At 37.4% G+C, this 27,244-nt stretch overlaps 1 protein-coding gene across 14 annotated transcripts in view; it reads right to left on the minus strand.

Moving 5' to 3' along the window:
- ASXL3 (ASXL transcriptional regulator 3) overlaps positions 1-27,244 on the minus strand; it is a 189,979-nt gene that overhangs the window by 126,414 nt on the left and 36,321 nt on the right. For 4 of the 14 annotated variants that reach the window (XM_043889020.1, XM_043889018.1, XM_043889022.1 and 1 more), the window contains exon 3: positions 21,510-21,512. The exons of 2 other annotated variants lie outside the window; for them this stretch is intronic. In XM_043889020.1, the coding sequence (XP_043744955.1) occupies positions 21,510-21,512 (3 nt within the window). 8 more of the 14 variants (XM_043889026.1, XM_043889025.1, XM_043889027.1 and 5 more) reach the window with 7 other exon arrangements.

The raw sequence follows: 27,244 nt of genomic DNA on the forward strand, positions 1-27,244 counted from the left end.
TGTGATTATTCTTCCCTGTGTAGACTTACAAAATTGAAAAGCATCCAGGTACTTTAAACAGCATTGAAAAATTTACAAACAGTATCCATATATAAATGAAAATACTATATATTTGCAATATTATATTATCTGAAATGAAACTCATCATACTCATCTCTCCCAGCGCAGAGCTTCCTCCTGACTCTCACTCAATGAGTATGGTCTTCCTCTTCATCACCCAGAAACGAAGCATTTCTTAGACTATTAGAATTATTCTGCCTCAACAAAGTTCATCTGTCAATTTACATTTTTTCCTTCCTCACATCCTAATTCAAACAATCTTTACATCACAAGAGGACAGTTTTAGAAACCCTAGCCCTACCCCTGCCTTCAATATCTGCCTGCTGCAATTCCATCTACCCACTGGTGCCAGGGCCATGTTCCTATTTAAAAAACAGAAACAAATAAATCATTGCTCAGGCTTCAGGCCGTGACATACACCAGACTGACTGACTGCTTCTTTACAAATCAGTACTTCTCACTCCCTTTCAAAGGAAGCTCAGAGTCATTAGGATCCGCTACGGTAGGGGTAGGATCTGCGACTCCTTCATCTCCACCTTCCCCAGCTCTCAGATCACTCCCCGACCCCAAGACTACTCTCCTCTAATCTGATGCCACTCAGTAAACCATGTGCCTCTGCAGTTTCCCATCTCTCTTTTCTGGCTCCTCCAGCATCCTCTGCCTGGAAACGCATCCCACTCTTTGCTCCATTTATCACTCAAAATAAAATGCTTAGCTACCACCTGTATGGTGACATCTCCCGTGATACCAGGGTGCCTACCTCACTGTGTGGCAGTCTCAACACCCTGCATATCCCGCAGTTTCCTCTCAGAACAACCGTTTACGCGTCTAAGTCTCCTGCCCTTACAACTTCCAGCAAGTTTGGGAATGCCACGGGGGACAGACACATATTTATCTATCCTTTATAAGTTGACAAGCAATCCCAAGGCACTCAGAAGGTGTTCGTTGAAATGAACGTAATCACTGCTATAAAAACTGTTGCAATCACGGATCTGTGGACGTAACACCCACACCCCGAATAGCCTCTATAGTCTATTTAAACTCCCGACTACAATCATGTGTATCAAACAGCCACCATATCACACAGGCTACACAGTAGCCATATTATATTATATTTGCACGCTCTGCATTCCTTTCTCCTAGGAAGTTTCCTTACTTTAGTTTAGCCATCACTGAAATGGTCCTGACTTCATCAGAAAGGCTAGCCTTGGTAACTATCTGCCCAGACGGTAGGAGTTTGAGTATCTTTGGGGAAGCATATAGAAATAAAGGGAATGAGCATACATTATTTTCAATAGAAACATAAGCTGTAAAGGGACAAAAAAAATATTAGCTAGTGACTACCTTCGCCTCAACAAGGAGGGAGCCGACCAAGAACAAAACTAACCACAGCCAAGCAGAGCAAAACAGAGGAAGAAAACATGGGGGAAACGATGGCATCACTTGGATTCCTGCATTATTCTAGTCATGTTGAAGGTCAACCAACTGGATGTCCATGTTAAATAACCCAACAAATCCCCTGCTTATTTTATTGTTGACTCTTGGCTAACTGAGAGGCTGACCTCATTTTTCTAAGCCTCAATGTGTTCCTCTGTAAAATGATGAGTTTAAAATAGGTGATGATGATGCATCTGAGTCAGTTCTAATGAGGTGGATAAACCTAGAGCCTATTATACAGAGTGAAGTAAATCAGAAAGAAAAACACCAACAGTATATTAACGCATATATAATGGAACCCAGAAGGATGGCACTGACGAATCTGTTTGCAGAGCAGATGGAGACGTGGACGCAGAGAACAGACATATGACAAGGGTGGGGGAGAAGAGGTAGAGGGTGAGATAAATGGAGAGAGTAGCCTGGATGCAGGAAAGTGAAAGCCGCTCAGTTGTGTCCAGCTCTTTGCAACCCCATGAACTAAACAGTCCATGGAATTCTCCAGGCCAGAATACTGGAGTAGGTAGCCTTTCCCTTCTCCAGGGGATCCTCCCAAACCAGGGATCATACCCAGGTCTCCTGCATTGCAGGTGGATTCTTAGCCAGCTAAGCCATAAGGGAAGCCCAAGAATACTGGAGTGAGTAGCCTATCCCTTCTCTAGCAGATCTTCCCAACGCAGGAATTGAACTGGGATCTCCTGCATTGCAGGTGCATTCTTTACCAGCTGAGCCACGAGGGAAGCCTGCATGGATGCACATACACTAACATATGTAAATATACAGCCAATGGCAGCTTGCTGGATGACTCAGGGAACACAAACTGGGCTCTGTAATAACCCAGAGGGTTGGGAATGGGTGAGAGGTAGGAGGGAGACTCAAGAGGGAGGGGACGTATATACATCTATGGTTAATTCATGTTGATGTATGACAGAAACCAAACCAATACTGCAAACCAATCATCAATCAATTAAAATTAAATAACTATTTTTAAAAGTATGTGATGAGTTTTAAATAGCTTTAAAATGAAAGTTCTACTAATATCTTTCTGGTTAAGGCTTCAAGCGCAATTACAAATGGTTGGACAATTGGCATATTGTTCATTCTAGCCATGCCACCTGTCTCTTCGCCTCTCTTCCTACTTATTTGTCAAAGAAGGCTCCCCTTAACCTCCTAAAAACTTCTAATCAACTCTCTAGTCTGTAGTAATGGTTTCTGAACTTCTGTAGGTATCACAGCCTGTCCTGTGACTGTAGCATTTAGTTCTGGGCTATCTAATACCTCATGGCTCAAAGGCAATAAGCGCCATAGGATGCTGGCTTCATCAAGACTCTTTGTGTCCCCCTCATAAGGGCCCTGTCAGACTCAGATGCTCAGAAAACATTCAGGGACTGGTGATAAGCTTAACATTTCATAATCTACAGAACAGAACAAAATTTCAAGCATGGCAATACCAGAAATTGGCTGAGGACGTCCAGAAATAGGAACTATGAAATACTCTAGTGAGAATATAAACTGACACAGCCAGTTTGAAAAACATCTGGCAATATCTAGAGGGGAAAAAAAAACACAAAACAAAAGAGGTGTGCATGCTTTACAGATCAGAAATTCCACTTTTTGGTACAGTCCCTAGAAAAACTCAACTCACATTCACAGTGCTTATTTTTTAGGAGGTAAAAAAAACTGTCAGTAAATTAAATGTTCACCAGAACATAATAACTATAGACATAGATATACTTAATCTATATATACACAGTGAAATTATAAAATTCTGAGCCACAATGGTATACAGCAAACATATAACAATGATTAACTCTGAGTAAAAAAGGAAATCAAAGGAACTCCAGCTTTTTCTGCCAGACTTTATTTAAAGAAATCCAAAGCAAATATGACAATATGTCTACAACTGTTAATTCCAGCTGGTGCTTGTTGGTCTACGATAGTTTGCTATATTTTTAAAAATTTTCAGAACATAAAAAATAAAGACTATTGATAATTTTGTTCTTTAACCCACAGTTTATCTTCTCTCCAATTCTATTAGATCTTTCTCCCTATTTCAGCTTATATTAAAGTTTAAACATTTTCCACACGTAAATCCATATATACACGGAAATTATATGGACGTGTAAAGGTACATTATTACACAGAGTAAAAAGTAATAAGTCACTGTCAACTTCTCCCAACGACACCCATTGCTTCTGAAATAATGACTATTAATGATGTACCATGCTTTTTTTTCTCCCAGAGCTTTTCCTATTTTTATTCGGATATAGGTATAGATTCAACTCTATGCTTTTGTATTTTAAATTTATTTTCAACAGAAGTGAGAGCTGTTATTACATAACAGTAGATGCATGCTTTTTTACTTAATAACCTTAATGATAAAGTTTCCTATAGAATATATTTTTTGTTCTTAATGTTGCACAGACTATTAAATGCTCTTAATAATCATGCAATGTTCCCACTGGCCTATAGAGCAGATAAGCTGTACTGTAATTTTTAAACTTCTTTATTATTTAACATGTAGCTTGCATCTGATTTTACTCATTAAAACTCATTGGTTCTGCAATGAAGAACCAATATATACATCTCCTTGTATATGTACCTGTGATTGAACGCTTGTGTTACCCCCAGATTCATATGTTGAAACCTAATCCCCAATGTGATGCTACTTGAAGCTGGGGCCTTTGGGAAGCGACCATATCACAAAGATGGAGCCATCACCCATGGTATCAGTGTTGTTATGAAAGAGACTGTCCATGGGATTTCCCAGGCAAGAATATTGCAGTAGGCAGCCATTCTCTTCTCTAGGGGATGTTCCCATCCCAGGGATCAAACCTGGGTCTCCGGCCTGGCAGGCAGATTCTTTACCATCTGAGCCACCAGGGAATTATAGCAGCCTGAACAGACTAAGACAGTAGGGATAATGTAACTATTCCTCTAGCATAGATTCCAAACAGTAGAACTACTACATCAAAAAAACATTTTAAAAAATGTTGATAGCTATCTCCAAATTATCTTCCCTGAGAGTAACTACTTTCCCCACCTGAGTCAAGGGTGGCCAGTATGAATCTTTACATTTTTGCTAATCGAATCAAACGGAGGTAAAGCGGTCATTCCAGGTAGAGAGAGCAGCAAGCAGGAGGCACACTGGGAAAGAACTGAACATGTCTGCAGAAACAGAATTATTTGGTATTTCCAACCAGTGAGTGGGAGGGAGAACAGGGCTGGGATCAGATTCCAAAGGCAAGGCATATACCATGGCAGCTGCATGACACTTGTGTGTGCTTCGGTGCTCAGTCAGGTCCGACTCTTTGCGACCCCATGGACTGCAGCTTTCCAGGCTCCCCTGTCCCTGGGGATTCTCCAGGCAAGAATACTGGAGTAGGTTGCCATGCCCTCCTCCAGAGGATTTTCCCAAACCAGGGATTGAACCCAGGTCTCTTGCATTGCAGGCAGATTCTTTAACTGACTGAGCCACATGGGAAACCCAAGAATATTAGAGGGGGTAGCCTATCCCTTCTCCAGGGGATCTTCCTGACCCAAGAATCGAACCAGGGTCTCCTGCACTGCAGGTGGATTCTGTATCAGCTGAGCTACCAGGGAAGCCCATGCATGACGTTTATACCTCAGTTTAAACTCTATGGCGAGGAGTTCAGACTCCATGCAGGACATGATGGAGAGCCCCAAGGGACTTTCAGGAAGGAAATGCCCTTGTCCTGCTGTCATATGAGGACAGATCCAGAATGAGACACTTCTACAGGAAGACACAACAGTTAGGAGCCTGCCGTCCTTGACTGCAGGGGCGATAATCTGAGCTTCATCAAAGCGATGATGACAAGGAAGGGACGCAGAGAAAGACTCAAGAAATACATGAGAAGAGAACAAACTTACGGTTGCTGAGAAGAATGGGAGGAAGGGATAGTTAGGGAGTTTGGGATGGACATCTACACACTGCTGAATATAAAATGGATAACCAACAAGGACCTACTATATAGCACAGGGAACTCACTAAACATTATGTGGCAGCCTGGATGGGTGGGGAGTTTGGGGGGAGAATGGGTACATGTATATTTATGGCTGAGTCCCTTCAATGTTTACCTGAAACTATCACAACATTGTTTGTTAATCGGCTATACCCCATCAAAATAAAAAGTAAAAAACTAAAAAGAGATACCTGAGAAGAAATGTGGGGGACAAAAATCAGGAGAACACAGAAACGGACTAGCTGTGTATGATGAGGTAGTAGAAGCGGGTTAGAATTGCTTCAGGGGCTGGAGGTAAACAGTGGTGTTATTAATTAAAATTGGTAACATAAAAGAGATGGTTTGAGGAAAAATATGGTAAATGTAGTTCTGGACTCACTAACTTAAAGGTATGTATGCATACAAAATTCAGATACACACACGTATCACACAGTTAATGCTGGGGTTAGAGACAAACACAGGGGAACCATCACTTATAGATGGTATTTGGAAAGGTGAAAATTAAAAGGCACAGATGTGGAGTGATAAGAGAAAAATGACTGACTTGAGCTTATTACATTCCTAAGTCAGAAAACTACATGAGAAGATATTTCTGAGATGAAAAAAAGGAAAAAAAAGAATCCTATGAGGAATTTCATTATAATAATATGAAATGTAACTTGAGGATATGATTATTTTAGAAGTCAGAACAAATCTCTGTAATCACAGGTAGAAACAACCTGTAAGTAGGAAATTATCTAGAGGATCTCACCAGCAGGGACTTTTCTTTTAAATATGCTTTCTTCTTTTAAAAAGTAATGTAAGAACATTACTAAAATATCTGTCAACTGAAAAAAAGATGAAAAAAATCACTAAAAAAATCTCAACTCCTTATAACAACTCTGAGCATTTTACAAACTTTCTACTAGTCTATGTTTCTGGTAGGTTTCTATTTTAAAGTTATGATTTACCTAAATGTTCAATCACCACATTTTATTTTATATTATACCCTGTCCATACTACTACACAGCCATAATAAATATATCAAGTGGTTAGAAATATTCTATCATCGTGTGTCAAGCCAGTGGTTTTCAAGCTAGTCGTGCATTAAAATTTTTAGGGCAATCTTTTAAAAGCAAATTTTGAGGCAATTCCAAACATCTTAAATAAACATCTCTGGGTAGAGCCAAAGCACTGGCACTCTCTTTTATGTTTTTCTAAATGATTTTACTGCATAATCAAGTTTGCGAATAACTGATATTACTGGTGAGTGTTTAAATTATGTTCTTCATTTGTAATTGAAATAGAACTGATCTGAATATTTTAGTGTATATGATACTCTTTTTCCCTTACATTCAAGAATATTTTAAGGTAGGCTTGCATAAGTGACATTATTATTTCAGGAGATATATGTTATCTAATGACCTTTTGCAAATAATGCCAACTGGCTTTTCAAATGAGTTGTTTTAGTTTATACTCTCACCAGGAGTGAGAAAGCAGAAAGCATCATTTGGAGTCAGGGCGAAATGCTTGTACTGATTAATTTATTAGGTAAACCAAAAGAGAATCTCCAGTGGCTACTTTACCTTGCATTTCTATGATTACTAGGAAGATCAAATCTTATCTACGTATTTGTTTATTCCCAGGTTTTATGCACTGTAGTTCCTCTGTTCATGACCTCTGACCACAAAGTTCTAAGGTCAACACCTCTTTTGTTTTCATAATCTCTTTAAATAATACCTCTAGCTTATATTAACTAGAAATATTAACTAAAAATATTTTCTCCATTGTCACTTTTTTTTATATACAACCACATAAAATTTTATGTAGTCACATATATTCATCTTTTCCTCTGTTTATTGTAAAGCCTCTGTGAAGAGAGTCATTCCCCTCTCAATGTGTGAAGTGCTAAGTCACATCAGTCATGTCTGACTCTGCAACCCCGCGGACTGTAGCCTGCCAAGCTCCTCTGTCTGCAAGACTCTCCAGGCAAGAATACTGGAGTGGGTTGCCATGCCCTCCTCCTCCGGGGGATCTTCCTGACCCAGGGATCGAACACAGATCTCTTATATCTCCTGCACTGTCAGGCGGGTTCTTTACCACTAGCATCACCTGGGAAGCCTCTTCTGTCTCAAAGGTGAATTCAAATGTTAAATCTGAATTTTTCTGTTTTTCCAGTGGTATGACTTTTCATGTTTAAATTTTTGATCATGTCTGTTTCTTCCTCAATGTAAAACATAGCTAACACGTTACATGTTCCATAAACACTTTTAAGGTGTATAAACCTTTCCTTGTCCATTACTTCATTTCTGATTCATTCTCCTACCCCTTCTCTGCAGAAGACTCTGGTACTACTCGTGGGAAAATCCTTGATCAGCAGAATGTCAAAAGAACTCAACTCAGAGTTTTGCTGGCTACGGGAAAATTTTTACCTCTAAATGTTTGATAAAGGAAATGTCTAAAAATAACCACACCAACCACTGCTGTTAAGACTGGCAATCATACCAGAGGACAAATGCCAACTTAATTTCATTTTCTTCTCCCTTCCTTCCTCCCCCTCTTCTCTCTTTGACCAGTTGCATTCTCAAGGCAACTTGTTCAGTGGCAGTTGTCTGGTTTGATTAAAAGTATTCCCATAAAAAGATATTTAATAAATTTAGCTTTCTGCTATAAAAATACAAGTGTTGTCAAATTCAAACACCATAATGACTTCAGATAGCATGAAATACATCCACAAAATTCAGACAGAATTATAAAGTAAAAACAAACTTGAGAAAGGCAAAATACAAAGATCAGTGAATATAAGCATCTTTCCCTTCCCCAAACTTAATATTCGACACCTAAAAATACATCTGAGAATCTGGCAGTAGGCCTAAAAGATATTTAATACACCTAGTTCTTGTTTTAATTTCACCCTCTGGGAAATATGATCCATGAGAGACATAGCTGGGAGTAGGGACTGCAGAAAAGCAACCCAAATTAAATCTCTCCCGAATAGAGAAAAAGAGTAAAATAAAAGTAGCAATGGCTAGGATTAATGCAAATGTAAAAAGAGAATAAATAATACTGTTTCAGACTAATGTTTGTTGAACACTATAAAATTATACTCACATACATATTAATAAATTCCAAAAGTAATGCTACTAATATGTTATATATGTATTACCTCTGTTTTATGGAAATAAACATTTTCCTTAGGAAAAATGCGCATTTTGATGACCCAGGGGAAGAAATGTATCTTTAGACAAAACAAGATTTCCTGTACATTATTTTATAGTAATATCAATGTTCCATCTAGGCACACAGAGACTCTCCAGACAACAACTCCAGCAACAAAATGAGAGAACAATATGTAAATACAACTGGGTGGGGTGGAAAGGAAAAGAATTCACGAGCCAATTCAAGAAAAACTATTTTAAACCTGAAGCCCTGTTTAAACGACTAAATGGTAACTAAATAGTTATGAAAATTATAGAGAACTATATATGTTTATGTAACAATAAATAGTCTTCTGCCTTCATTCCTCAGTGTTTTTTAAAAAATAAAATTTTGGATATGATGGCTTCTGGCCATTTGGCAAACGTCTTATTTAAGTAAGTACAACGCCAAACCACTCATTTAGTCTGAATTAATATTCTTGAGGCTTTAAATACCCACTTAAAACTTCCAGGAAATAGTTCTTCGATGCACCTGCCACCTAATTTCATGAAATCAATATTTCACTTAAGCTAAGTCAGGAAATCTTAAGATGTTGAATTCAATTATGACCATTACTTCATGAGCTGCTAGTAGATAAAGCACAGCATTGAAGTTGAAAATCATTACAGTTAAAGAGCTTTACCTCTTTGGGAAAGTGGGGTGTTTTCTAAGGTACCATTAACATAATTAATAAAAGCATATCATGTTAGGATAACAGTAACAACTTAATATATAATATAGTGGCTTTCTATTGTCAAATGTTAGTTTATAAGCACAGAAACAACATTTTCTCTGGCTATGCCTAAAATAAATCTATTGGGATGGTGGGAGACATCTATCTACCAATAGAAAAAGGAAAACTAATAATATTGATCCAAACTTCATCCAAAGATGTAAATAAGTGTTTAGTGAAATCCACATATATTACTGTTTAAGCAAAACACAATCACCACATCTTCAGTCATGTACAAGCACGATGTTATACGTGAAAGGCAACAGGAAGCTGAGGTTCCACACAGAAAAGCTCACAAACACATTAAAAGGAAAAAATAAACTTTTATAAACAGTAAACACCTGGTACTGGTTTTCAACTGCTGTCTCTCCCCAGATAAGTACTAACTACCTGATTGGCTCCCATGCACGGACTCGTCTATTTCCTAGAGTCCAAAGTGGGGTATCATTACTTTTATTTCTAAACAGAGAATGAAAAAATGTCCAAAGAGATAAAATTTGAAATTCTAAACCTCTCCATCCTGTAAATGGTAAATATTTGATGATCGTAAAATTGCTCCTTTTGTCACATGACTTGTTAAACTGAGTTTTAAGAAAACTCGGGAAATATTCAAAATAAATGTTATGCTAGTGCATTCCTAGGTCTCCCATTTCCTCCTTGGTTTGTTCTAATAGGCATTCTTTTTCTTCTTTTTCATTTTCCTTCAGGACCCACTCTTTGAGTCTAACATTTGCCTGTGACTTAACACTTGACTGTGATAGAAAGATTGAGATTTCGAGACAGCCAAACCCAGGCTCAAATACCAGAGCTTCCACTTATAACTGTGTGAAGTTAGGGAAGATATCTAACTTCTCTTAGCATCGATTTCCTCATTTGTAAAATGAAGAAATAACACTCAACTTCTCAAAGTTACTGTTAAATAAGCTAAAAGGTAGAAACAGCCTGGCTCAACACCTAACACTGACCGGTTACTGCATAAAAGTTTGTTTATTGCCCTTTAGCCAAAATGACAATCAACAGACAGTTCTCATGATATTCACAGACACATGCATCCGTGTTTGTTCTTTTCTGTTCTTTACCTGTATTCTACTCTTAGACCTAATAAACTTCATGCATGTTCAACACTCAGCAAGCTTTTCATGACCATAAAGGAAAATAACTGAAATAGTATTACATAAATAAATAGCAGCCGAGAGGGAGCACCACATTTCTAAAGAACATATTCAAAATTGAAGAAACTCTAGTATATTCTCTCTAAAAACAAAATGCCCGAGCGGTTTAATGAGGAGAGGCAGTATTTATTAAAAAGTACAACCCAGTTTGATTCTTAGTAAAACAGGGTTAGAAAAACGAAGTGCCCTCAGTGAAGGTAAAGCAAAACATTCACTGGGAAAAGTCAGCCATCACCCGCAACAATATTTATTAATGTAGGCAGACTGCTTGAAAGAGCCCCAAGCGAAAGAGTGAACAAGTAGACTACAACTTCAGCAAGAAGGGTCATGGAGATGCAGTCAGTGTTCACAGGGAAGAAGGCTCCAGATATATACCAGAAAGGAAAATAAAATAGTTCTAGCTAATGTTACAATGGGATTTTTGTGTGTAGATGAATTTGGAGTCAAAATATGGCCACAGTTTACACAAACTGTAATTCAGACAGAGAAACCAGAAAGCACAACGGGGCCTCCCAAATTTTCTCTTTCCAACAAGTCACGCTTTCTCAGTTTCGATTCTAGTCCTCACTGTCACAGAGACAAAACAGAGAGAACGGAGGTAAGCGACACCAAACTGGGAACCACCCTCATAACCTTCTTCACAGTCATTCAAATCACTGCCTGGCCTCCAGGTGGCCAGTTGTCTCCTCAAACCCACTAAACATGAACCGGGGAATGAGTGACAACGACGGGGTTCCATACGGGGGACCCTCGATGTCCGTTTTCACCCAACATCACTATCTGGTACCTACCCGGAAGGAATGAACGGAACCACTCCAATGCAATCCCAGCCACTCCTGCTAGTTCAAGCATTCGGTTCAGCATCACCTCATGACCAACACGAAAGCAGCTGAGGCTCTAATATAATCATCATGGAAAGTTGTCCCAAATCCTTCATTCGAGGAAGATCCTTCATACACACCAACGCTGTCTCCAAGCCATGCCGGGGTCTGAAACCAGACTGGAAAATATTATATATGTGTATATATAGTAAAACTCCCACAAACCACTCTTCTCCTACGTCACATTTATTAACAGCTGCTTAACCCCTCCTAAACATATATATTGCCTTCTCAAGGTGAAAATATGAACATTCAAGGAAAGATCTTTTCCACAGTAGAAGGGAAACTGAGAGTATATGAAGACCTGGTGCTGCCTGGTAAGGTGGTTGAGGCGGTCCCAAACGGAACATACTTTGTCCTGAAGGGGAAAGAGAAAACACAATATTGGTTTCCAAGGCTAGTCTTCTAAACTTGGTATATAGGATCAAGCTCTTCCAGTATTTACAAAGCAAAACAACAACAACAACAAACCTTGATTTTTTCAGGAGGTGAGAAAGCAATGCCATATTAACCACTGACGCTTTGTTTGGTATTACCAAGGTACCTTCTTCTTCCTGAATTCCCACTCTGTGGTCACTCACCACTTTTGTAATCCTACCTACCGCCTTGACTGCATTACCAGACTCTACTGATGCAGGAAGTCTATACCGACTACATTTGCTCACTGCATAGACACAGCCAGCAGCCTCTGAATGAACAACAACTTTAATGGTAGCAATAATTTAAAAAAATGATCAATGAGCCCCAAGAGGTATTATATGTTAAAGAACAAGAACAAACTAACTTTAAAAATAACAATTTTCCTTCTTACTTCTTAGTGAATAGGCTTTTGTAGAAACTGACATTATATAAAGTTTTCAAAGTTTAAACAGATAATCTACTATTTTTATCTCCTTGAGACTTCTATTATAAGATTTAAGACTATTTCCCATTCACTTGTCCCTTTCTCCTAAACTAATACTTAAAACTAAAACTTTCAACGCCAGTACAATATTTTACTAAGTTTCTCTATCTCCAGAGTGTGTCTAAAATAAAATTTAAAAATGGGCTAAATCACCACAGTGTTATTTTCTATGTGCTTAGCCTAAATGATTTGAATCAAGCAAATGGCTACCTATAAGATGCTCATCATATTTAATTCCATTTGAAATTAATAAAATTCTGTTTTCTAATCTCCATTTCATTTACTCTACTGACCAGACTCATGCAATCCTTGCCAGTTACTAAAATGAAAAAATGTAGTGATGTCCATCTGGTGCACTATTTCCTCTACCCACTCAATATATACTTTGGTTCTCAAGTCAATTATTCCATTGACGTGAAATATCTAGAAACGTTGTAGACAGGCTTGGACCTGAGATTTATACCAAACATGACACTCATTATGTTTTTCTGGACACTCTCCACTAACTTCACTGTATCTCATAAAATATGGCATGTCTCTCACAAAGAAAATGTGGAATGGATCACCTACACAAAGGGCTCAGAAAATATTACATTGAAAGAAACAGATCCCTTGGTTGCTTAGGTCAGACATACAATCCTCTTGGTGCTTAGCAAAATACAATGCTTCTCCTCCTAAAATTTTAAGTCCTTGTATATGACATATTGACCCTCTTATGCATAATCTTATTGCTAGTACAGTAAGTATAAGTCTTCTCAAACCATCCCATTTACAGATGTCAGATAACAATGTCTATAAGTAATATATGTTCAAGAAAATAAATACCCACTGAGATGTCTGCCATGACCTAAGGACTATACAGGACATGCAAACATGAGTAAGATATGTCACTAGCTGTCTTGGAATTCATAGTTTAGTTGAGACAAAGACATATAAACTAAAAGAACTGTGATAAAGTTACACTTAAAAACCTCTCTTGCAATATAAAAGAAGGGATCATATTTCTGCCTGGAAATCGCGGGGAACATTTCCAGAGGAGGTGATCCACATCTTAAATGATGAATAGCTATTAGGGTGGCAGTGATGGTAATAACAAACAGAAGCTAAGGTATTAGCATATATGTAATTTACAAGAATACTAGAAATAAGATCACTACTCAAAAGTAAAACATATTCTATCCTCCGGTATTTAGTTTGTGGACAGTAGAAATATTTCAGTATAGTGAAAAAACTCCTAGTGTAATAGGAACATTCAGTAAATACTAACCAAGCCAAAGTTATGAGATCCTTAACGACAGAAGCATACAAATAATTATGTAGATTTTTCCTAGAAATTAATAATCCCCACATACTTAAATGCAGACCTCCTCAGAGACAGCAAAGCAGTTATGTTTACTAAAGTCTCTTCTCCAAAATTTCATTTTGCATATATGAAACTTCTCAAATTTCAAACAAAATTAGGATGATAGTACAAATATACAGGACTCTGGGACACATCTTTTTTTTTCCCCCAAAACATACCAATTAGATAATTAGCAGGAGGTACTGTCAGGATATGACATGTTAACATATAAATTTGGAGAGTGGAAAAGCAGAAGAAATACTACATCTTTATTGTACATTCAAAAGGCTAAAGTGGCCCAAGTGGTCCAAGTACGAGAGCAAGATAGAGAAATACACCTCTTTAGTTACAAATAAGATCGTCCTCAAAGCATTTCATTTAATGAAAAACAATCTACCCACTGGTGTGTTGTAAACTGGGAAAATCCTTGATCCTGGAATCTCAAAATGAGTCACTGGCAGGCATCACACTAAAAACAATTCAGGCTCTGCTTCATCAGGTGACAATAGTTTTAAATCTAATCACTGAATCTGAATTTAAGAACACAAACTGATTAGAATCCCTTTGCTAACTTCTCAAGAAATTTTAGATTAAAAATTATGTATTAAATAATACCGCATGCAAGCACATTCTGTAGCACTAGAGCCACCTGGGAAGCCCATTCAATAATATTACATACTTCTTAGTGAAATATGAATCTTTTAGCACCAGTGTGCCAAAATATTACTGTGAAATATGGTCAAATACAAATTTACTTGATAACCCATTCCATCTTGATTAGTTTTTTCAAAGTGCTACTAATGCACTAGGGTATGAGATCTCACAAATCAAATATATGATGGACAGTACATTTAAAAAATTATTTTATCCTCATTTCAGCCCTACAATACACATAAAGATCCATCAGTTTCCCTATTTCACTGGAGACAAAAGACAAAAAAAGAAAACAACAAAGACTGAGTGACTTATCCAGAATAACACATTGCGTTGGAAATGGAAATAGAGCTAGAATTCAAATTTCCACTCGGAAAATATCATGAGTCTATTATATGAAGGGCCCTATGGGGAAGAGAACAATCATTGGGACATAAATTCTACCATTAAGGAAACTGCAGTCCTGTTATAACAAGAGAAAATTTGAGAGAGTTTATTAGCTACTATGACAAAGGCATAGATGTATTCATGTTATAAAGAAACAGCAAGAATAAAATGATGAATTAAAGCTAAAGAACTCTTCACTGAGGAGGTGGTATATGACATGTGAATTGGGCTCTGGAGGCAGCGGCGAGAGGACAAGAAATAGTGAAGTTCATTAACAGGCTGTCCAGAGTCAGAGAGAATCGAAAATATATGTTAATGTTTGCAAAAGTCAAATATACAGGTAAATTTTTCAAATGTCACACGTTACAACATGTACTTAACTAAACCAAGTCTAAGCAGGAGATTTGATTTAAAATAGATACAACAGAGGCTGATAGTTGTTCCTCCAAAATTACCTTTCCCTACAGCTAAGACTCCCACATTTTAGCTGGGAACATGCTTCCTGCAACAGACTACACTCTCCTGTTTCCCATTCTGCTAACTATAAATATATATCTGGTCAATGGGACATGAGGAAAATGGATGCACTCAACGCTTAAAATGTATCTACAGAGGGACTGTATCTACTTCTTCTTCCACCTACTGCTTGGAACACGGATTTGGTGGCAAGTCATGTTAGACCATGGTGATAAGGACTCAATCCTAGGGACAACAGAACAGTAAGACAAAAGGACCCTGGCTGCTTGCATATCCTGATGCAACAAAGCTATCCCATCATTCCTGGGACTCCCCACCTTCAGACTATAATGTAAGAAATGAAGTTTTGTTTGAATAACCACCTATTTTGGGACTCCATTACACCCATGCAAACTATATACTAGCTTGTATAAATATTTATGCTATGAAAGTGAGAGTCACTCAGTTGTGTCTGACTCTTTGAGACCCCATGGACTATACAATCCATTGGAATTATCCAGACCAGAATACTAGAGTGCGTAGCCGTCCCCTTCTCCAGGGGATCTTCCCAACCCAGGGATCAAACCCAGGTCTCCGACACTGCAGGCAGACTCTTTATCAACTGAGCTATCAGGGAACCATAAATAAATACAAATTAAAAGTATTCTCAAAACCTGAGAAAAACAATCTGAAAATATTTACTCACAAAGGATTTATTATAATCAGCAATATGCAGTTGTCGTAATAGGCTTTCAAATCTGTTTTTAAATTTGAATCTATATGATAACCCCTAAACAGTGGAAAGGTCAGAGATCAATACTATTACAAGTGAAAAATATAACAATAGATCAGGCATTCATTACAAAAAATCTTTGACAGCTTCAAATTTTACTGGGTTTAACTTCATTTAATCTATAAAATAATCATTAGATATATTTCATACTATATTGATATACTAAAGATCCATTTATAAAGAAAAGTCAAATGAGTTATTAATGCCCAAAAAAAGAATCAATAAATGAAAACTAGATTTTTACTGTAAGTTCACATTAGTTGACAATGTTCCATTTACCCATAGGACTTCTCAGGCCACTCAATTTTATTCTGATTATCTTTAAATATTTCTATTCATTTTTTAGAGAGAAGAGAGGAAAATTTAATAAGTAAACATAAATTAAATATATTATCATGATGTGAATGAAGAAACAGAGCAGGCTGCAAGAGTCTAAAAGGAAAAGAGAAAATAGAGGCTGGAAGGCCTGTGTGCATCAAATCGTCTGCAGGCAAATCTATTCACCCTTGCTTCACAAATTACTTATATTATGGACATTCTAAAGAATGACAGGAATAAGCATGTTCAATAAAATGATCCATGGCACTGTCTTACTGAGCTCACTGGCTCTCTCTGTCAGCCCACAGGGGCAGGAGTGAAAGGCAGTCGCAACCCTTCCCCTTGTTCTCAGACTCCTCCTTTGGGTAAGGTCTCGATGGTAACTAAAAGCCAATGAGTCCAGAATCAAGAGTACCAGATAACCACCTGAAGTGTAAATTACAGAACATTCTCTCTTGCACCCCAATCTCCTGCCAAAATATGTACTATTGGAGGCAAATAAAACCAGGTAATAGAGGGTGACTGGATCAATGAAAACACATCACTTCAGGAAAATCGATTGAAAGACATGTCCTTTCTAATAGAACCTGAGAATAGAAGATTTATATTCTTTTTTTTGTGTGTAGTCTGTCCTTCTACTGGGCTTTCTGCACATTCTTCTCAAATTCTGAAATGATCATCCTCTTCTAAGTTTAAAGATGAGTCATATGTTTACCAGTTCTATTACAGTGGACAATTCATCTTCTCTAAGCCTTAGTTTATTGATTTGTAAAATAAAAGCTTAAGATGATATGATCTACAAAGTCCTTAACAGGAACAAAATGTTATTGTTCTGAGTTAAACTTCATTCACATCTTAGATTGCATCATAATGCTGCTCTGAATGCCCTTCTTTTTAGGGAGGCTTGCTTTGAAACAAATTCTCAAAAGCATGGCTAAAAGCTAGGAGAGTAATGACCACAGCAAATGGCCCTTTGTGTAAACTAGACCTGATTTTACCAAAGCGTCTAATGGCCACCCACTCCAGTATTCTTGCCTGGAAAATTCCATAGACAGCAAAGCCTGGAAGGTTACAGTCCATGGGGTTGCAAAGAGTCAGAAATGACTGAGCGCGCACCTTTACCTTTAACTCCTCGGATTCTAGGAATTAGGGATTCTGTTACTCTCTTACCACAAGAAGCACTTCTAATAAAGGCTGGGAATTTCCTGGGTCACCAGGTGGTAGAAAATTGGGTAAGGAAAAGACTAGGTTTAAAATTTAGATAATCAGATGCTCCTACTCAAAATTCTGCAGACATCATTTCACAATATGTCATCCCTTTCAAAGGAAAAAAAGGAGATAAGGATGAAGGAAGAGGGTGGAACACACTGAGACATTTCATAGCATGGAAACAGTCACAACCATAGGTAAAATAGAGAGCCAGTGGGAATTTGCTGTATGATGCACAGAGGCTCAAACGGAGTGATCTGGGACAACCTAGATGGGTGGGATGGGGAGGGAGGTGGGGGGAGGTTTAAGAGGGAGGGGACATATGTATACCTATGGCTGATTCATGTGATGCATGGCAGAAGCCAACACAATTTTGTAAAGCAGTTATTTTTCAACTAAAAATAATTAATAAAAAATAAAGAGAAAAAAGAATGTGCCACTGTACCTAACAAACTGATTTATAAAACTTTGAAAACTAAAAGTTTTCAGTGGCTTGACTCAAAAGGATGGTGCTTAAAAACAATCAAATAAATCCTAATTTTAAAAGCCAAGTTCATATTTTCAATATTAAGGACAAGTAAAAGAAATGGGCAGTAAAAACTATTCTAAGTAATTTCAAATAGTACTTTCGAGCGTTAGTGGTTCAGGGGTAGAATTCTCACCTGTCAAATAGTGTTTTCTGTATAGCTGATTCAGCACTTGCCTTCTTGGCATGAAGGTGCAGGGTGATTCCAAACTGACCTTTGATAATCCTAAAACTTCAGAATTCAGGATTTGAGCTCTTTACACTATCCCACTAGCCACAATGTATTCCAACAAATCTTCATGCATGATATTTTTCTATATCTAGCAATCAGTAGGTCACCTTCAACAATGCAAATTAAGCAACAAATTGAAAAATAATCATCGCACAAATTGTATTTCACGCAGACTGGTTAGAGAGGAATGAAATTATAGATTTGGGCTATCTGCAGTGGTCTGATGGAGAAAGTGCTCTACCCGGAAATTTTACATTCGTCTTTTGTAAAAATGAGCAATAAAAGTAAAAAGGAATGAGTGGTGTTTTTATACCTCCCAGTGGAAATACAATGGATGGATGTGATGAGGGAGGATGGATAAGTGGTCATGACATAGATTCCCAATAACAGTAAAGTTTATCTGACTGGTCTGGTTAAGAAAATGTTCTAATGAATGCAGTGACGCTGGTCCTGACCATACTCATCTATTCATTTGGACTTTCTTTCCTTTCCCAAGATGTGTATCTTAAAAAAGAACAATGTTAATAACAGCCTCCTCCATCCCCATGGTTTAGTCAGCCTCACCTATTTTCATTCAGTTATTTCATAAAAATAGTGACTGCTACTTTCTAAAGCTGCCTTTTGTTAGCAATATGCTTTGGCCACAGCGAAACAATTCCCCCAGAGACAATCTGTAAGTCCAACTTCAACAGCAAAACAGTGAGAGTCCTATGGAGGCCATGGTTCTTCCATTATACAAAGTAAGTGTCCCACCTTATGACATCACCTTCTAGATAAAACAGTAAAGAGTTATAATGCAAATACATCTTGCTACTATCCATAAGCTCCAGGCTTCACTAAAGATCACCCCCCATCATGTTGGGCAAGCATCACAGGTAGTTTGGGAAAGGCTTTGAACCTTTCAAATCTGGGTTCTGGAAATAGAATTTTTAAAAATCTTTCAACTCTTGTTTACAAATAGGCTCTAAATTGAGAGTATCAACACACCTATCTACAGGCTTGACTTAAATCTCAGTGAGTTTTATACACATATATAGACAATCAAGAGTTAGCCAGAGAAGCTGCTAAGGGAGTAGGAGTCGGGGAGGGGGGAGTATTTACTTGATAGACTTATACAAACAATACTTTTAAAAACAAAGTGTTATTAGGTTCTGGCAACAAAATTTTAAAAGATTAAGTGCAATTTGAATCAGACGTCAAACTCCAGACTTGTCACCTGCTAGCTAAATGAACTATCTCAAGTTACTTAACCTCATCTGCCTTAGTTTCCCTATCTGTAAAATGGGAAATACAATATCTATCACCTGTTTAAAAAGATAATTCATGTCAAGTCCTTACTCTTGGGCCTAATAAAAGTAAATGATTTTAAAAAATTAGGTATTCTTTTACTCATCAAGCCCCTACTCATTAATCTGCTTGACATGCTGCATTAAGCATGGTATCTCAGCTCTAGGTAAAATAAATTAATGGATACGTAGATACATGTTCCTATCTTTGATGAGCTTATATTTGTGATGGAAAGACAATACTTCTTGATAGGTTGGGATATCATATATTTTATAAAGAATTTAGAAATTCCTAAGTTTAATTTTTTTAATAAAAAATAAAAACCCATTATGTTCTAGGCTGAAGACAGCCTCCACAGAGGAGAGGTTAAAAGATATAATTGAATGATTCAGAGAAGAATCTTTGGAATCACATTGTTAAATCTTCAAAACAAAGAACTGCATTTTACTCATCTATTAATTCAGCAGCTTCCACGACCTCAAGAACATAGCATATGCTTAATAAATGTTATTGGAATGAGGATATGTCTTAAAGCTTCCACAAACCCCCCAGATTTTCCATAGCAAAAAAGGACACACTTTATAGGTATTTGATTAACTTCTCCATGTCCACACTTGTTTTCTTTTCTCTGATGTTCTCTTATTTGACTAATAAACACCTGGGAAAGGTTTACCCACACACGAGTCCCCTGAACCTGGCCAGAAGACAGTTACCAACAAACTGAAGAGAGAACAGAGCCCAAATACTAGCCTTGCACAGCACCTAAAGCAGGACTTAACTAACTTTTTAAAAAATGTTAATAGAAATCATCTGAATTTCAGAAAATTATCAATGTGATTCTGTATAAGACATTCAGGAGGTAGGATAAATAGTCCTTAATTGTCCTGAAAGAACTAGGACTTCGTCTAAGGAATTATGCACTGTAGCTTTTAGAAAACCTGTCTTAACAAAATGTCATGATTTTTATTCCTCTGAAAACAAATCAACTATAAAAAGAAGTCCCCATGTCAGCATATCAACTGTTTTGCATTTGAATTATGTTGTCAAGTTCAAAACATGGAAGCAAAACTAAAATCATTTAGGCATGTGGCAATTAAGAGCACAAGCAATGAAATGAGGAGATAAGGAGAAAAACACCACCTAGAAAAAAATTAAATAACGACACCCCAGTTAAACGTGTATTTCTCCCGAAAGATTTTCACCTGCATAGGATACTTAGAAAGACTCAAATACAATATAATTTTATATCCATTTCTGCTCCTATTCCTGCACTGAAATGTTTATAGAGTGCTCAGTATTTCTGGAATAAATTATACCAAGATCTTGATAAAGCTGAAATCACCTAAATTACCTCTTTTGTTCAATTATTTGGAAGAATGGAGAAAGAAAGCTTGACAGAATAAAATGTTGTATTAAGAAATGGCCATTTCATAGCTGTAATTGCATACCTTAGTGAATACTGATGCCTTGAGGGTTATGTGCAGTCACCACAGCTATTTTTACCAAAGGCTTCAAATAAAATCCAAATCAATTTATGTTATGTGACTATATACATTATATTTGAACATGCAACTTAAGCCAAGTATTCTATCAGTTTACATGTGAGGAATAACATATGAAAACACATATTAGGAGTATGCAATGACAGAAGCACAGTACAGTGTTAAGCATACTGTTATGAATAACTTCCAAGTTTAATCAGATACTCAAAATTCTAGAAAAATTCTATGGTATGCCATGAATTCTAGAAATGTAAAGTCCCACATTCTGAAACACTATTGTAGACTTAATGTGTGTGCAGCCCATCCCACAATTCCTATGTTGAAGCTCTCCTCTCCAGTGTGGCTATGAGGGGTGGTATCTCTCAGGAAGGGATTAAGGTTGAAAGCAGTCATATAGATGGAGCCTTGATCTGATGGGAGTGTCCTCAGAAGAAGAGACACTGAAGAGCTTTCTCTCACTTTCTCTGCACACACACACCCAGAAAAAGCCATGTGAGGATACAGTGAGAAGGTGGCTGTCTGCAAGCCATGAAGAGAGTCCTCACTAGAAACCTATCCTGATGGACCTGCATCTAGGACTTCTAGCCTCCAGAACTATGAGAGAGAGAGAAAAACAGTTCTGTTGTTTAAGTCGCCCAGTGGGTGATGATTTGTATGGCAGCCAGGGCACAGTAACCAATCACTGTTATGATGACCTCAGCTTGGGAACCAGGAGGGGTACAGATGCAAATTTACTCCATTGGTTTGAGGCTTTCTGCCTAAACACTGCTTCCTTTCCATTCTGCAACCCAATCTTATGGAACAATGTGAAAACTACCAGAAGCGTGCAACACATGCACACACAACATTGCTCACTACTGTCTCACTGGCTTTACTTCTACTTTCCAAATCACAAAAAGATTCTGAGAGAAATTTCACAGCAAAGGAAAGTACAGTTGACCCTTAAGCAACATGGAAATTAATCTGCATGTAATTTGTCAGCTCTTTGTATTTGCAGTTCTTCCATGTCTGCAGATTCAACCAATGACAGGTTATGTAATATTGTAGGATTTACTATGGAAAAATATTTGTGTATAAGTTGATCCACAAATTTCAAAAACCCAAGTTGTGCAAGGGTCAGCTGTAGTCAACTGAGGCTGAAATATCAAAAGCGTGACTGCAAAGGCTTTAAAGCTGCCAAAGTCCAGGTTGATTAGGGCTGGGCTGAAAGAGTTGAAATCTGACCCTGTAAGGTAATGTTTCACACAATTATCTACCTAATTCAGGAAATGCTTCCACAGTAATATATAATCCTATTATCCCCTTGAAGAATTATTCCAATCACTGTGTCATCATAAAAAGAAGTAACTTTAAGAAAAGTTTAATTATGAGAGATTAGTTGCTTTTAAACAATGAATGATACCCACATATAAATTATGAATACTTAATCAGTTTTATACCATTTAATTTAAAACTAATTAATTATGCACAAAGCACACAGTTCTAACAAACAACATTTTAAATGATGTATTTTGGGAAGAACAAAATGTTTGTAAAAATGACCAAATTAGAAATTTCAAATCTTATATATAAATGTAAGGTATAATGTATGCATTCATCATTCATATCATAAACCCTACATTTTCAGAATAGCATGTGTTGTTCAGATACCATGTGACTAGAAAAAAGCACCACGCCTGATCTCATCTAATTAAATCCAAACATACAACCAACAACAGCTTTTGACTCAAGAGTTTATTAGGTACAATATATTCCCTGCAATATTTTGGATTATCAGTTAAGAAATGCTACTATAAATGGGATGGCTGTTAAGGAAAAAAATAGATTTAAAAAGGAGGAGACCAGGTTTAAAGAGATGAATTAAGAAGATACTGTATTAATATAGTTGAAAATTTTTAAGTGCAAAGAATGAATGGCAAAGACTAGGAATACAGAGAAAGAAAGATGTAGTTAGAACACAGAACTAACATTACCCAAGAACCAACTGGCCAAGAGGGGAATGGGAGAAGAGAATTAGGAATAATCCCGACTGAGATTTGTAATCCAAGTAATAAGTAAAATTTTACGTCAACTAAGAGAGAAACTATTCTAAAGGCTTGCTTACATACTCTCATGAACACACACCTAGACTCCCACATAAATACATGATTTATACATGATTTTTCTATGATTCTGATTAGTAACATCACTGTCTCCTTCGTTCCTTTCTAAGTAGCTGACTGCACACCATTTACACAATGAGAGAATTAGATCTTAGCAGATGGCAGGGTGACACTGTGAGTTAACACTGTAATTCTAAAATGCCCTGACAAACTAACTAGAGCACCATTTCAGTATGAAAGGGGTGATGCCAACATGGAGTCTGGAGATAAGAATTGATTTTGCAGTTGAAATTATTTGTGCTTCTTCCTTATCTTTAGACAAAACATTTCAGCAGTGAGAAAGAAGCATCTCCTATAGCACTAATTAGAAACGTAAATCTCACCAAGAGAAATGCCAAGGAATTTTATTGTTTGTCACTGTACATGGTAATGGAATTTTTTTGACATTTTATCCCCCTGGAAAAATGCAACATCTTTAATAAACCCCAGTACAAAGTGAAGACACTTATTTCAGAGTATCATGACAAAGACTGCAAAACAGAAAACACAGAAGACCTTAAGACAGGAGCGAACAACAAATTTAGTCTCAGAATTCCCAAGGGGAATAAAAAGTTCTCATAGATAGCAGGATAATTACAAAATCTTGGGTTGTCAACTGCATGCTCCACATTACAAAATCAAAAATATGTCAATGTCCTGAGTAATACCAAGCATGAAAGAGATTGTTTACAAACCTTTTCAAATGTCCCTATTGTGATATGTAATTATAGGTTGCTGTCCTATAAGTGGTTGATGAAATTGAACATATATATATTTTTTTCTAAGTAAGGCAGCTATAGCATTGTGAAACTGTACCTTATAGGGCTTCCCTGGTGGTCCAATGGTTGAGAATCCGCCTGCCAATGCAGGGGACACGGGTTTGATCCCTGCTCTGAGACGATCCCACATGCCATAGAGTCACAACTACGGAGCCTGCACTCTAGAGCTTGGGAGCAGCAACGACTGAGCCCATGCACCACAACTAACGAAGCCCCTGTGTTCTCCAACAAGAAAAGCCACCCCAGTAAGAAGCCCACACAACGCAACGAGAGAGGAGCCCCCTGCTCTCTGCAACTAGAGGAAGCCCATCAGCAACAATGAAGACCCAGCCTGGCCAAAAATAAATAAATAAATCTTTTAAAACAAATAAGTGCACCTTATAAATATTGCCCTGCCCCTAACCCAACAGAGGGTTTTTTGGTCGTGCTGTGATTTTTTGACCATTATTTTAAGACTACCTCACCTCCATTAGAAAACTATTTACCTACTACCAAATAATATGCCAACTACATCACAGTTTATGCTCCATTAATGACCAGTATGTTGTAACAATAATGCCCGGCACATAACAGTTACCCCCACTGACAAGTGTGGGCCCCACTCTTGTTAGGTAAATGCAACAGACCTCATTCCTTGACCTACCGCTCCTGGATGTGTCACTAAAACAACATATGCTTCTCTGGAAGCATCGCTTTAAAAATTACATGAGCAGAGAAAAACATATCCTTGGGCATCAAAACTCCCTCAGTCCCCTTTGTAAAGGAATTATAACTTCTGAATAAGCAAGTCAAAAGCAGAAAATCAGAATTAGGGCAACCAAAGTCATCCAAACCAACATGGTCACTGCAGTTGCCTTCTCTTTTTCTATGAACATATGTTTAATTACTGCAGACAAGACTAGAGTCCACAGTAGCACCCTCTCTCCCTCAGGAAGTGGGAACGTTTAGCCAAGCAGTTCAAACAGGAATATCAAATATCCATCCATAAAAGCTGCAGTCTGGAATATGCACATTTCTATCCTCTCTGTGCAAGCAACATGGCTCTTTGATTGATTATAAGATTCTGATCATCTGAAAAGCATTCCAAACAGCTTTGTCTTATCAACTGTTGACAACTCATTAGCACAAAGTAACAGAAGCCTGGAAATAACTCAATCAGTAGAGCAAGTACAATATAGATGGACCAGAATAAAATTAAATTGATAAAGATCTTCTATGTTATTATACAGAAGGGAATTAAAACTTATCAAATATATTTTTGTTAAAAAAAAAAAACAATTCTAGGAAATCTTGCCATGATCATATTATTAATTTTCTCTAACAAAAACTGTATGTTCTTCTGACAATTTACTATATTTATATACCTTTTTAAAAACTACACGGGGAGTTCTTATTTCAGTCTAGCTTTCCCAAATAGAGTGCAACCAAACGCTACACATTTCATCAATAACTTGAAGAAGAGACAGAGAACATGATATAAAAGAGCTGTTCTCTTTTTATCCTGTCTGTATGAAAATTATGCAATTTGAAGTGTCCCTGGAAAAGAAGAAAAGGTACCATAAAATGTCAAAAATAAATAAATGAACAATATCACATCTATTGAACACAAATATATCAGCTTTACCAAAATTATTGGTTTATTTTTTAAGTTTTAAGTTTCAACCAGAGGCACCTCCAGTGTTTGAGAACAGGCAACAGCACAGTAAGCTGACATGCTCACCATTCATCTGTCAGAGGTGGTCTGCATGCATCTATTTAAAGGAATTCCCTCAAAGCTGGTAGATTCTTTTTGACTAAAACAATTAAAAATAGGATTAAAAAATACAACCTGTAATGCCAAAAGAAGCTTGTAACTTTAAATGCAAGCCAAAGGCATCACAGAGGACCAGCAAGTTACCATCCTGAGGAAGAATGTTTACTCAACAAATATTTACTGAGTATCTTCAGGGTGCCAGGAGTGTGGGGTACCCTCCCCGTAAGAAGCTCACAGACCAGTGGGAAGACAAGCAAGGACAAATTTAGAGTCCAGTGAGGTCCGGTGTTACAGGAAACCTGCCTTACACACAGGACTGAGAAACACCCCCACCCCTCACCACCAGCCCAGCTCATGAAAGAGATGGCGTTATTTTAAAACAAATGGCATTGGAATGATGATGGATAAAAGGCCAATCCTCTCTCTTCCACAAATGCCAGGCGCAGCGATTGACTGGGGGAGGGCCGCTAACATGACCTCTCATTCATAGAGACCCCCGGGAGGTTATGGGCGCATCAGTAACCTTCACAGTCACTCCCCTGCAGTTAATCAGGCATATCTGAAAGCCTGCACATCTTGAAAAGCACATCATTAATAAATACCTAGAAATGAAACAGCTATGCTTGACCTTATGATGATGGAATTTTAAAGCGTAACTTTACTTAAGAAAAACAGATACAGTTACAGTTCATTTACTCAGCTCCCATAAATACTTGGAAACTATTTAAGAATTTGAAAGGTAACAAAATAAAAATAAAGGTCAGAATCTGTTCTCTAAAGCAATATACAGTAGGAAGGTTGAAACTCAAAAATCTGAGAACTACCTTTATTTTAGAGATGATTCTAATAAGCAGACTAGAAAAGAAGGGAAGAGTGGTTACAGATACAGCACTTGTAAGGAACCATCACAACTGACAGGAGCGAGAATTCAAAGAGACAGAAAGAAACGGGGACATAAAATGCACAGTTTGAAGCCCTCTGCACAGAGTTGATTTTATAAAGTAGAACTTAAAACAGAACCATGGTCTTTTTCTTGGCCTATTCGCTTTCCTATTTAACTGGTGAATTCCTTGTAGGTAACTTTAAACAGTCCTACACAGGTTCATCGGTACTTGTAACATTTTTTTTCTTCACAGGACACAATAATGAAGGACAGGGATGATGAAGGAGCACTGAATTCAGAGGAACAGGGTATGTTTTCCATTCCAATTTTCTTACTCTTTAAAGAAGTTGTTTGTGTTTTGTTTGTTAACATATACTTAAAGCCCTTTAATGTACCATTCTGGGAAGATGAGCATCTTGAAAAAATATGGGGAAGAAAAATGCTGTTACAATGGTAAGTAATTAAAATGCTGCTCAGGGCCATGGTACAGGAGTTTTATATCTGAAGATACATAACAGCTGATAGTGGCCTGCTCACTCCTGTGGAGAAGATCATGATGAACACATTTCAAGTGTCTGCTTATAGGAGAAGCTTCGTGTGCTTGCATTGGTAGACTGCGCTGGCTCAGCCCACATTCA

This window comes from Cervus elaphus, chromosome 27, assembly GCF_910594005.1.
Source record: "Cervus elaphus chromosome 27, mCerEla1.1, whole genome shotgun sequence".
NCBI classification, from domain to species: domain Eukaryota; kingdom Metazoa; phylum Chordata; class Mammalia; order Artiodactyla; family Cervidae; genus Cervus; species Cervus elaphus.